Source organism: Cercospora beticola, chromosome 5 (genome assembly GCF_033473495.1).
Source record: "Cercospora beticola chromosome 5, complete sequence".
NCBI lineage: Eukaryota > Fungi > Ascomycota > Dothideomycetes > Mycosphaerellales > Mycosphaerellaceae > Cercospora > Cercospora beticola.
This window is the reverse complement of record NC_088939.1, coordinates 903617-915101: the sequence shown is the minus strand read 5'-3', so window position 1 is coordinate 915101 and position 11485 is coordinate 903617. Positions and strand designations below refer to the sequence as shown.

Below are 11485 nucleotides of genomic sequence, written 5' to 3'. Positions count from 1 at the left end.
TCGTCTTGACTGTTGTCCGCCCATGCGATGGCTCAACGGACAGGCTGTCAAACACCATCCTCTCACTTCCCACCCTGCTTCACCCCAAACGTCTCCCCCGTCTTCAACCACTCCTCCTCTTCCCCCGTATTCTCCCTCTCCAAACACAAATTCCTATGCGGGAACCTCCCAAACCTCTCCACAATATCCCGATGACTCTTCGAAGCATCCACACCATATTGTAGATCCTCCACAACTTCTTCGTCTCCCTTTTCCTTCGCCTCATTCTGCCAAGCCACAACTTCCGCCAAAGATTCATCTTGCGAAGCCATATCTTCCGAATGTATCAATGGCATTTTGAACCAATGTTTCCGAACAAGACGAGCGTGATACCAAGGACTTCCAAGAGGGTTTTCTGGGGATATTTCCGTAGTAGAAGATTTCTTGAATGAGCGGAAAAGACTCCATGCTAATCTGTCGTAATGTCTATAGACTAATGCCAAATCTGGTGGGGTGCGGAACATGTGGCGGGGCATTTGATCTAGTAAGAGGATCATTGCTAGCAAGGTATCTGCTCCTTCTTTGCCCTGTCCGATTTCTGGTAGAAAAGGCGCAGCGATTTCTTGCGCGTGGTCTAATTCGTGTTTGTAGCCTTGGAATTCTGGTAATTGGAGTTTTGATGGTCCTATGGAATGGACTGCTGGACCGAAGAGTTGGTGGACTTGACGATCGATTTCTTTGAATTCTTCTTCTGTTCGGCCGAGGCCCCACCATCTTCTCCTCGTGGTGGCATTTTGGACTTTGGCGTCTTGCTCTAGACCTTGGAACCAGAAGTCATGGACTGAGGTGTAGAGTGAGGGATTCCAGATTTTGCGATCGAGTTTGAATTGCTGTGGCGGGAGTGCACCTGCCATGGAGGAGTACTTGAGTGCAATAGGTAGCGAGGGTATAGATGGCTTCAGATGTCTCGTGTATGAGCCTACTTTGCGCAGCTGGCCAAGACGCGGTCGTAGCTGATGGAGATGCATAGTTTGAACTCAGAATACCTACAAGTGAAGTCGACGCGTCCAAGGCGCCGGCGCGTCATGACTACTTTTTGGCGCGCCATTTCGTCTAATTCAGGAAGTCTCGTTTCCTCTGCCACGGACTTTAGCTTGCAATGCCCGAGCGAGCGTTTCTAGGTGAAGCAGTTGATTTCTGTCTGCATCCGCGGCATCTTGACATCGTCGTTTGTGTCTTTGCTTGAAGACCACGAGCTTGATGTCATGGCGGCACATGTTGTTGACAGTAGAGGGTACAAGTTACCGCGCGAGGTCCACGCAAGCTCGATGCCAAGACGTCCAGATCCCGTTGCTCGTCATGCATGACAAATGATCAGCCTGTCGAGTGCGGCTTTGTTTCCGCGAGGTCAAACCACCAAGGTCAGTTACACCTTAGCAACACAAGTACAGCAGAGATGGAAGGGAAAACGAGAATTGTGAATGTTTTTGAAGCTTTTTTACTTTTTACATCATCTCATAGCCTCATAACTAGTTACATGAAAAGCATTCCCAGCATTAGGTAGCATCGCTTAACCGAAGAGAGCATCACCAAGACGGATGGAAACAGTCTTGTATTGCACGTAGTTGTCAAGTGCGTTCTCGCCAAGCTCACGGCCGATACCAGACTCCTTGTAACCACCGAATGGAAGCTGGTGGTGGAGAGTGTTGTAGGTGTTGACCCAGACGGTACCTGCCTTGAGGGCGTTGGAGACCTCGATGGCGGTGTTGAGGTTCTTGGTGTGGACAGCGGCGGCGAGACCGTAGGTGGTGCTGTTGCCAATCTTGATGACCTCCTCCTTGGTCTTGAACTTGGAGATGGAGCAGACTGGGCCGAAGATCTCCTCTTGCATGATTTGCATGTCCTCGGTGACGTTGGAGAAGATTGTTGGCTCGATGAAGTAGCCCTTGTCTCCCTTGCGGTTACCGCCAATCTCGACGTTGGCACCGGCGTCCTTGCCAGCCTTGATGTAGCTGTTTGAAAATGTTAGCAATGTTTCAATGATACCGATTCACATTGTACTCACTTCATGATGCGGTCAAACTGCACCTGGGAAACCTGAGGACCTTGGAAGGTGTCTTTGGCGAATGGGTCACCAACGACGTTCTTGGCAGCTCGCTCCTTGAAGCGCTGGATGAACTGGTCGTAGACACCCTCCTGGACGTAGATACGCGAACCGGCACAGCAGCATTGGCCGTGGTTGAAGAAGATACCGAAGTTGACCCACGAGATGGCGTTGTCAATGTCAGCATCGTCGAAGACAATGTTTGGTGACTTGCCACCAAGCTCGAGGGTGACCTTCTTCAAGTTGGAGCCAGCGGCGGCCTTGAGGATTTGTCGGCCAACAACGGTCGAGCCAGTGAAGGCGACCTTGTCGACGTCCATGTGGGAGGCGATAGCCGCACCAGCGACCTTACCGAAACCAGAGATGACGTTGACAACTCCAGGTGGGAAGCCAGCCTCCTTGATGAGGGTAGCGGCAACGAGACCACCAAGAGGTGTCTGCTCAGCAGTCTTCAGGACGACAGTGTTACCGGTGGCAATGGCTGGGCCAATCTTCCATGCCCACATGAGCAATGGGAAGTTCCATGGGATGATTTGTCCGCAAACACCAATTGGCTCCTTCTTGATGTAGTTGAAGGTGTCTGGTGTGGTATCAACAACCTTGCCCTCGATCTTGTCGGCCCAGCCACCATAGTATCGCAGGCAGCCAGCGCACATGCTGATGTCGACCTTAGCCATGGCCTGAGCCTTGCCGTTGTCGAGAGCCTCAACGGAGGCCAAGAGGTCGAGGTTCTTCTCGAACAGGTCGGCGAGCTTGTTCAGGAGCTTGCCACGGTTCTCTGGGGTCTCTTGTCTCCATGGTCCCTCGAATGCCTTGCGAGCGGCGGCGACGGCGATGTCGACATCCTTCTCGGTGGCCTCGTGGACGGAGGTGATGACCTCCTCGGTGGCTGGGTTGATGACCTCGAAGGTCTTACCATCCACACCTTTCACGAACTCATTGTTGATGAAACTGGAGGTCAGGTCAGCTCTCTGTTGCTGTCGCCACCTGCGCAATGCTGTACTTACAGTCCGGTTGGCTGAGTGTACTTGCCAGAAGTTGGCGTCTCGAGCTCGACGGAAAGAGACATGTTGGGCAGTGCTAGTCAAATCGACTGGGTATCTCAATTAAAGAAAAAGTGCTTGATGATTGTTTCCTCGGATCGCACAGCGATGAGTGATAGGAGGAGGAGGAAGGTATGCGTCGAGCACGGCAGAGGGGTTTATAACAGCATCGGCTTCAGCGCTTCGTCGCCTTCCCCCAACGGCGGCGTGCTAAGCTCCGACAATGCGATGTGGGAGGGTAGCTACCAACTCCACTGTACCGCTCCACTTGTCCATGCATTCGCTCACAAGGATCGCTGGAAGGGGCCATGGGCTGTGGAGCGGTGCTCTGTGAATGGCTCTCGGCGACATGGCTGGCTGCGCGTTGCGCGCTGGTAGCGGGGCAATGGAGCTGAAGCGGGGAAAGCTAGAGAGGGCCCTCTGTGGTTACGCTTTCTCTTTACGGTGGCGAGACCAATGCAGTCAATCTAGACCAAAATGCCGTACAGGTACAGATCTGCAGAGGCTCTTGCAGTGCGGTCTCAATTCCAAAACCGCCCATCTGGGTATAAGCAGTAGTGCTGCTGCTGCTGCCCGTTCTCACGAGGCGATCTGCACTGAGAAGACGGCGGCTCCTAGTGCGCGGCATCCCTGCTGAGCCATGACGCTGAGCTCGGTCTGCTTCACAGCGAGCCGTGAGGCCAGTTTGCACAATTCACTCATTGCTAGGACAACGGTCGGAGTGAGATGCGCTTACCATCAAGGTTCGCGCTCCGCGTTGGCCGCAGCTACGCACATGAGGGGCACCACTTCGAGCTTGACTTGGCAGGTCAGCCGCGCAGCAGAATTCGTGACAGACGGCCCCGGGGATAGCTCGAGAAAATTCGGATGGACAGCTGGGCCAAAGGACAGCCAGCCTCCACAGTGTGCGATCGAGGCCGAGCTGCCAGCTTCGCAGATTACAAAACAGAGCAGCCCTGTTCGGCACGACGGCGCCTGGGCTCGTTCCGACTACCTCGATGGAGCTCTTTCCAGGCAATCGATGCAGGGCGCCATTAGTGCACCCGGCTCCTTGGAGGTACTTGGACTTCAGTGACGAACAAGCTTGAAGCTCTCTGGAGAAGCGAAGAGTTGCAAGAGTAAAAGTGAAAGGTCGTAGTCGCAGTCTTATCTTATTCTTCCCGCAGTCTGATCCACCACGACGAAGTCTGCAGCAATCTCCAAACGCCGGGATGTCGTACTTGATACAATTTCAAAACTGAACAACGTCGAAGCAGAGTCGTTACCGCCGTGTGTTTCGGTTCGGTTCGTCCGCGAAAGAGCAGGCAGGCACATATCAGCGCCTAAGGAGTGTCTTTGTAACAATCGTCCTCGCTCGCGATCCATCTTACATCACCTCGTCGACCATCCCAGTATCGGCTCCGTTCGTCGCAGCCGCAGGTGCTGTGCCGTTCGCAGCGGCAGCGCCGGCCTCGCCACTGCCAAAGTAGTCCTGCATTTCTGCATCCAGCTCTTCTGCGGTCTTCGCCTTTGGCTTGCCTGCGCGACCAGACTTGGCCTTCTTCGTCTTCTTCTTATCCGCAGTTGCTCCGTTGGCGCCAGCCTGACCCTTGGCTGCACCGGCCTGCTTCGGCTTGTCCTTCGCGGCGTTCTTGGGCTGCTTGCTGTTCGAGAGGTCAGAAGGTGAAAGGCGGCGCGAAATTGACAAGACTTACGTCACGCGCTCGGAAAGTGGCTTTGGTGCTTGAGGTGCTGGGACGGCCTGAGCACCCATGAGAATCTCGATCTGGAGTTCGTCAGTATGGGATTTGGGAATTGGCACAAGTAGTTGGAGCATACCCTCATCTTCTTGCCGTCAACGACCGTGCCATCGAGTTGCACTGCTTCGGCAGCTGCGGTTGGTTTGCTGAATAGAACAGTTGCTGATCCACGGCTGCGGCCGTTTGGTCCGTAGTTGAGAATGACCTTCTTCACTGGTGCGACCGATTGGCCAAAGTAGTCCTGAACACAAGCCATGTTAGTCGACACCTTGAGCGGAGCGAGCGGCGCCCAACATAGGAGATTCGGTCGTGCGGTGCTCTGGCGGAACGTATACGACCCGGGTGTAAGGCTCCACAAGTCAAGACGGCAGTACTCCACTCAAGAGGGCAAGCAGCAGCTGCTACAGCAGCGATCATGGTCCCTTGTTCATGTTCTCCTGTTGCTGGACCACTCATTCTTCAAGTCCACGGGCGTTGGCTCTCGAGTCTCCACTTTGCCGCTTCTGCAGAGCGTGCGACTTAGTCGCACTGACCGACGTAAGCCGCAAAGCGATCGCGCCTGTCGAGACGTCTGCCCGTCCCCACTAGTTCTGCAACGCCCGAACAATCATGCTGCTTGCCCTCAAAAGTCGTACTGCTGCTGCTGTGTACGTCTGCATCCTACACGTGCGTGCTTGCCAGGCATGCGAGTCGTGGGAATTTTGCGAGACGTTTGAAGGCACTCGATTCTTACGACAACGCGCTGTGCTTCATGAAGCGGGCGGTTGCGGAAAAGAGGCCGTTATGCCAGTCCCATCCTCAAGAAGAGCTGTCCTTATCGCAAACTGAAATGTCCATTTTTCCTTGTAATCGCTGGCGCGCGTCTCATCGGAAGGTGATGGTGCGGCCAAACGTGTACCGTGCAATCGGCGCGGTCAACGTACCTTAATCAGCGTCTCCGTCACATCCGTGGGAAGGTTAGAGACTGAGATTTTGCTGTCTCCCGTGTGGACGGGCACAACGGCCGGGGCCTTCGTTGGCCTCGTGGCCTTGGTCTTCTTTGCGATGCCGCCGGCTGGAGCGACCACCGCTGCGGTTGCGGCTTTCGATTTTGCGGCGGCCTTGCGCGCTGGCAGGCGTCCAGCTCGGCCTCCTCGGCGGCTGCCGGCTGGGCGGTCCTTCATGATGGCATCGAGCGATTGATCGAGCTTTCCAGACATGGTGATGGATTTGATATTGGTGTTGGTGAAAGTGCTGACTGTCGAAGTATGTGGAGTGGCGTCGACCGAAGACTGGTAGTGAGCGAGTCGACTGATGAATTAAACGACTCGAATAGCTGAGAAGTAAGCGCGGGCGCGGGCGAAGATGAAGAGTCGCGAAGTGAAGTCAATAAGGCTGTCGCGGTTCGCAAAGGCAAGGTGGCAGAGACTTGCGCGTGGTCGGATGGGGCGACCCGTTGACGATGAGGATAGTGTTGTGGGCGGCTTGCGTTGTCGATGGCAAGAGCGCGTCTGATGATCTTTGACGCGGCGCGGTGCTGACGATGCGTGTGGTTGTGGGTGATGCGCGCGGTGATGTTGGGGATGAGGACAAAGCAGGAGAAGACGAGCGCGCAAGAACAACGAGTCACGGCTGCGGGAGGCTGGGTCGGGAAACTGCCGAGACCCAACGCCACGCTGAGCACGCGTGAATGAGGCCCCTTGTCCGCATGCGTCCCCCGCACACGTTCGACTCAACAAACAACGGTCACTGCCTGCTGTGGTGCCCCAGGCAGCAGTGGTGCTCGCGTCCAGGCCGCCCGGATGTCGTGTTCGATCTAATTGTCATGCTACAAAAGGGCGGCCGTGCTAATTCACCGGGCAGTACGTATCCACGCTGTACGAGACTGTATTGTGCTTGAGCTGGTTCAAGTTTTAGACGTTCTAAGACAAGTCCCGACTATGCACAGCTCCAGTCGAAGAGGGAGCATGGCTGTGAGCATTTCATCGTCATTTTTGGGTAAAGGAAAGAGCCAAAGCTCTGCTCTCGCCGAACGCTTTCCTCGTACGCGACATTCTTGTCTCATCCCAAAGGCCTACATTCACCAAGCGCCGATTCCTAGCAGGACCTATACGAACATCATCCGGCCAACCATTAGACCCGTTCTAACAGCTTCAAGTGCCGCGTTCAACGGATCACTAGTCCAGCTCGGCTGACAACTGATAAGTATTCTTGCCTTCAGCACGCTAGGCCTCAATATAATTCCTCTCTTCGCCAACTGGTCCCGTAAAGCCTCGAGCTTTGTGTCTTCATTCAGCCCTGGCAATTCTCGAAACGCTGTGCGCCAGCTTGCGGCTCTTGTGCAAACCTCAGAAGTGTCGTATCGTAGCTCAGGAACGAGATCAACGTGTTTGGGGTTGAGTGACGTAAGGCGGCGGATACAAATATCGGGATCACTGAACTGTAGCGTTGTGTTTGCGTAGAATATTCCGCTGCACTCGAAGCGTAGTTGGCGGCATGTCGTCAATATTGCTGGCTGCATATGTCCCTCGCGAAGGTGAAAGACTTCACGCTGCTGGCTTTGGAATAGTTCGTGGTAGATTATGTTTCGGAGTTCTGGAGGTAGGATCAGGAAGGGCGACTCCTGCGTACTGATCATCATCGGTAACAGCGATTCTCGTGCAGGTCGTACACAGAGCTCTAGCTGCAGCATGCTTCAGTTGTGCCTACAGCGTCAATAAATGTGCTGTGAATGTGGTGGGTGCTTGTGGATTTTACTTGTCCCCTCTCATATCAATCGAATGATGGTCGCGCAACATCTCCATGTTAGCTTCGAGATGCTACAAAAACAAAGGAAGCTCCAGTGGCTTTCGTACTTATCAGCTAAGTCGGACAATAGATGATTGCGCGTATCGCGGACAGGCGGCTATGACGTGGTTTGCTGTGTGAACAAAGAGCTCATGACAACCGTTAGGAGGATTGTGGCATCGATGAGACCACGTCCTTGGTCAATGCTCGATCTACGATCTTTCCGGTGTGTGTTGCCAACCTCTAACATTTTGGTGCTTCAACGTGTACATGATCATGTGAGCACAAATCTGATCTCTCATCCATAGCTGATACCGGAGCTGCAGCTTGCAGCTGTAGCAAGCTTGACGCCACGAGTAGAGTTGCGCCACAACTGGCTGCCAAGAATCCTGCTGAGACATGGTATGTGACCGAACTGTTCACCATTCAGGGATGATTGCACTCTATGCTCGTTTGATGTCGAATTTGATGTCCTTGATGCTGACCTCCTCGCCAGCCTTCTCGTCGTAATCAAACCATTCTCCTTCTGTCAGGTCGATGGCTGCAAATTTGGTACCGCTTTCGGCACCTGTTGCTTTCCATTCGCCCTGGGAAAGATTAGTAAGTGGAGGGCAATATGGTCTCAGGTAGCATACGTCTGCCTTGAACTCGACAAATTCGAGGCCTCTGCAATCCATGGTAATGATGTTCTTGGGCTTGGGCGGACTTTGTTGCGGATACGTAGAGGGCGAATCGACTATATTGGCTGAATGCTCCCTCTACACAGATATCAGCACAAGCATGGCTGCAAAGTACGATTCGTGGTCAGACCTTGCAGTTCTTGCATTTCCAGACGAAATTCGCCTCGCCTCTACTTCCAGATTGCTCATTTTGCTCCTAATGTTCGGTCAGCAGAGATCGAAGTGGATTGTTCAGATGCTGTCCCACGAATCGGCTGATAGACACCCAATTGGGGTGTATCTCGCGACATGATGTACATTGGACCTTGAACGTGTAGTAGAACGGATTCGTCTCGGTGTCTTCTGGACCGAGGTCGGTGACGCTGGGTTGTGGTCAGCAAAGATTCTTTGCGCGATTGTGCTATTCCTGATACCCTTCCAGTTCGGCCGAGATGGTAAGTGCAAGCATATTGGCGAGATGTTGGTTAGTGAACCATCAATGTGATGCTGTTGAAGACGAGGATCTTCGAGCTAGAGAAAGAGTGTCTTGGCGAGCCGAGTGAACCAGGCAGCTTCGACGGGAACTTTCGACCTTTGCGCTGCTTCTTTCACAAACACGCGAAACAATCACAATTCACTCTTGAGCCGCCTGCCCCACAGCTTTATTGATCGCGCATTAGCTTGGATCGTCATGCTCACCAATAAACGCGTCCAAAAACGTTCGTCGACGCGCCTGAAACGCGTCATTCACCAGAGCTTTGGATAGCAGGGCTGATTGCCGCCGATATGCCGCGAAAACTCCCATGGTTGAAGGACAACGCGAGCGAGAAAGATGCGCCGCAGGAAGCCACGAAGACGAAAGCGAGGCCACGTACAGCTTCACCAAACGAGCTCGTAGGGCCTGACCTGGAAGATCTTCAAGATGAGCCAGCACGACCAGCACGACCGGAGAAGCAAAAGCAGATCGTGCGCGAGCCCTCATCTTCACCCCCACCGGCGCCGAAAGGCCCTCCACCAGTCGAGTACATGAAACCAGGGTACGATGCAGACGACATCTGGATGATGGTCGAAGACGAATTCTACTCTACAGCGCAATTGTACACAGAGCACCTTCACCAGGCCGAGTATGCGCGACTTAAGAAGTTGCGCAGATCGCGTGGGCAGGAAACGCTGGCAACACTGGCGAGGGCGACAGATGGCAGGACTCCTCAAAGTACGGAGCTGCAAGTGAAACGCCAGCAAGAAGAGAATCAGAGAAAGCGAAGGCAGGCTGTGATGGCAGACAGTGACAGTGAAGACGAGGATGAATTCATGAAGGTGCCGCAGCTTGCGAATCTCATGACAGGCTCGCAAGGCGGGACTGGTCCCGCGCAGACCAGATCCACAGATTCGAGGTCAAGGAGGGCGTTAGCGGAAGATGGAGACGAAAGCTCGGATCCGCTGCCGAAGGCAGTGTTGTCCCCTCTCCGTGAGATGGAGGACGAAGACGAGGAGACCGAAAGTGACGACCTCGATGCACCGTTGCGCAAGAAGAAGGTGCCGACTCAGAGCACCATACAGCGTTCTGCAGCTTCAAGCAGTGGGGTCTCGACGTCCTCGCTACCAGCACCTCCTCCCAAAGCAGCACCTTCCAGAGTGTTCAAGCAGTTTGGGAGAGCCAGGCGTGAAGAGCAGGACTACGTGAAGGAGGAGTCGGAACCTCCCTCACTACCTTCTTCGCCGCCTCCGAGACTACCAGCCCCTCTACGAAAGCAGCGCGATGAGAACAATGTTGCTGGGGATGCTTCTCGCTCAAATGGCCGACAAGCACAATCCAGATTTTCCTCGATCAAACAGGAACCACCGACGTCGCCCATCAATGATGACTTCGGCACGGCGTCTGTGAAGATCAAGGAGGAACCCGGGTCACGTCCCTTGACTTCACTAGCCAAGCGCCGTGCGCAGAAAGCAAAAGAGGAGGCCGAAGCTAAGCGCAAGGAACTGGAAGCGAGCATTCCAACCTTTTTGTTCTGAACAAAATGGATGTGAGTCTTGCTGTCTCCCATGAGTGAGTCAAATGCAGGAGAGCTTCATTCTGCGGTATTATCTGGGACGTGCTTGTGGCTACTACAATGTTCCTCCAGTTCTACCACTTCTCGAGCTGTGGTCTGATATCGATCTCATTGGTGAAGGCCCTCTTGCTCTGCGTGTGCAGACTCCAGTAACTTTCGGCAATATCTTCAGCGGCAATCTTGGCCTCTGGTGGTTGATCCTTCAACCACTCCCTTGTCCTTGGAATGTCGATAACGCCATCAATTACTGCGTGAGCGACGTGGACCCCCTTGGGCGCGAATTCCTTTGCAAGTGAAGTAGAAAGGGCCCGCATTGCGAACTTTGCACACGCGAAGCCGGACATCTGCGCATTCGCTTTCACTGAAGCTGTTGCACCAGTAAACACCAGCGTGGGTGGAAAGTTACCACTCTTCACGTTCGATGCAGTGTCAGCTGAAGGGTTGGCCTCAACGTGCTTGAGCAATAGAGGAATGCTGTGCTGTGAAAATACGAATGCTCCTTTGCTGCATGAATTGGTCAGCCTTGATTTCTCGGGTCTGATACGAATTACAAATGTTCTTTCCACTTACACGCTGACCTCGTACCCAGCCATGAAATCTTCCACGCTCAATTCCAGTAATGGCTTCCTCACGAATCGTCCACTGGCATTGTAGATCGCCGCTGCGATTGGAGCACCAGGGAACTCGGATTCGATTTGCTTGAAAGCATTCGCGATGCTAGCATTGTCCCCCAAATCTGTCGAGATTCCGATAGCTTTTCCGCCCGATTTGTTGATCTCGTCCACGTAAGGCTGGAAGTTCTCCGAATTTCGAGCCAGAAGGACTACAGGATATGCTTGAGCGAATCGACGAGCGACTGCCGCTCCAGTACCGGCGCCGACACCTGCTACGATTGCGATTGCTTTGGCGGACATTGTGTTGCAGCTTGTATGTGGTTGTGTCTCTTGTTTAGAGCAGTTGGTAGAGTGAGAGGAGCACGTTGTAGTCCAGAGCGCGAGCTATATGCGATGATCACAAGAAGCACTAAAGCACGTCTTCATGATTACAGAGCAGAGCTTCTGGAGCTCTAGACGTATGAACGCATTGGGGTGGACAACAACCAATAGAGGGGCAGTGTGAGAGCCGAAAAAGTGGAGCTTGCATC

General features: G+C 53.7%; 6 protein-coding genes across 6 annotated transcripts; 1 reads left to right on the top strand and 5 right to left on the bottom strand.

Moving 5' to 3' along the window:
- Window positions 1-62: 62 nt before the first annotated feature.
- RHO25_007606 (uncharacterized protein) lies at window positions 63-1007 on the bottom strand (the record flags this gene model as incomplete). Its single annotated transcript, XM_023599788.1, has 1 exon — window positions 63-1007. One exon carries the CDS (start codon window positions 1005-1007, stop codon window positions 63-65), a length of 945 nt encoding a protein of 314 aa, XP_023449350.1.
- Window positions 1008-1549: 542 nt separating this feature from the next.
- CLAH10_2 (Aldehyde dehydrogenase) lies at window positions 1550-3152 on the bottom strand (the record flags this gene model as incomplete). Its single annotated transcript, XM_023599787.2, has 3 exons — window positions 1550-1991; window positions 2045-3034; window positions 3091-3152. The coding sequence occupies 3 exons, from the start codon at window positions 3150-3152 to the stop codon at window positions 1550-1552; spliced, it is 1494 nt and encodes a 497-aa protein (XP_023449349.1).
- A 1340-nt stretch (window positions 3153-4492) lies between these two features.
- On the bottom strand, window positions 4493-6064 carry RHO25_007604 (uncharacterized protein; the record flags this gene model as incomplete). Its single annotated transcript, XM_065602962.1, has 4 exons — window positions 4493-4769; window positions 4821-4891; window positions 4945-5106; window positions 5789-6064. The coding sequence occupies 4 exons, from the start codon at window positions 6062-6064 to the stop codon at window positions 4493-4495; spliced, it is 786 nt and encodes a 261-aa protein (XP_065459034.1).
- A 2010-nt stretch (window positions 6065-8074) lies between these two features.
- On the bottom strand, window positions 8075-8759 carry RHO25_007603 (uncharacterized protein; the record flags this gene model as incomplete). Its single annotated transcript, XM_023599785.2, has 5 exons — window positions 8075-8218; window positions 8267-8389; window positions 8442-8507; window positions 8559-8673; window positions 8725-8759. The coding sequence occupies 5 exons, from the start codon at window positions 8757-8759 to the stop codon at window positions 8075-8077; spliced, it is 483 nt and encodes a 160-aa protein (XP_023449355.1).
- Window positions 8760-9076: 317 nt separating this feature from the next.
- On the top strand, window positions 9077-10303 carry RHO25_007602 (uncharacterized protein; the record flags this gene model as incomplete). The annotated part of the gene is made up of 1 exon (XM_023599784.2): window positions 9077-10303. The coding sequence occupies one exon, from the start codon at window positions 9077-9079 to the stop codon at window positions 10301-10303; it is 1227 nt and encodes a 408-aa protein (XP_023449354.1).
- Window positions 10304-10415: 112 nt separating this feature from the next.
- RHO25_007601 (uncharacterized protein) lies at window positions 10416-11255 on the bottom strand (the record flags this gene model as incomplete). Its single annotated transcript, XM_023599783.2, has 2 exons — window positions 10416-10845; window positions 10912-11255. The coding sequence occupies 2 exons, from the start codon at window positions 11253-11255 to the stop codon at window positions 10416-10418; spliced, it is 774 nt and encodes a 257-aa protein (XP_023449353.1).
- Window positions 11256-11485: the final 230 nt, after the last annotated feature.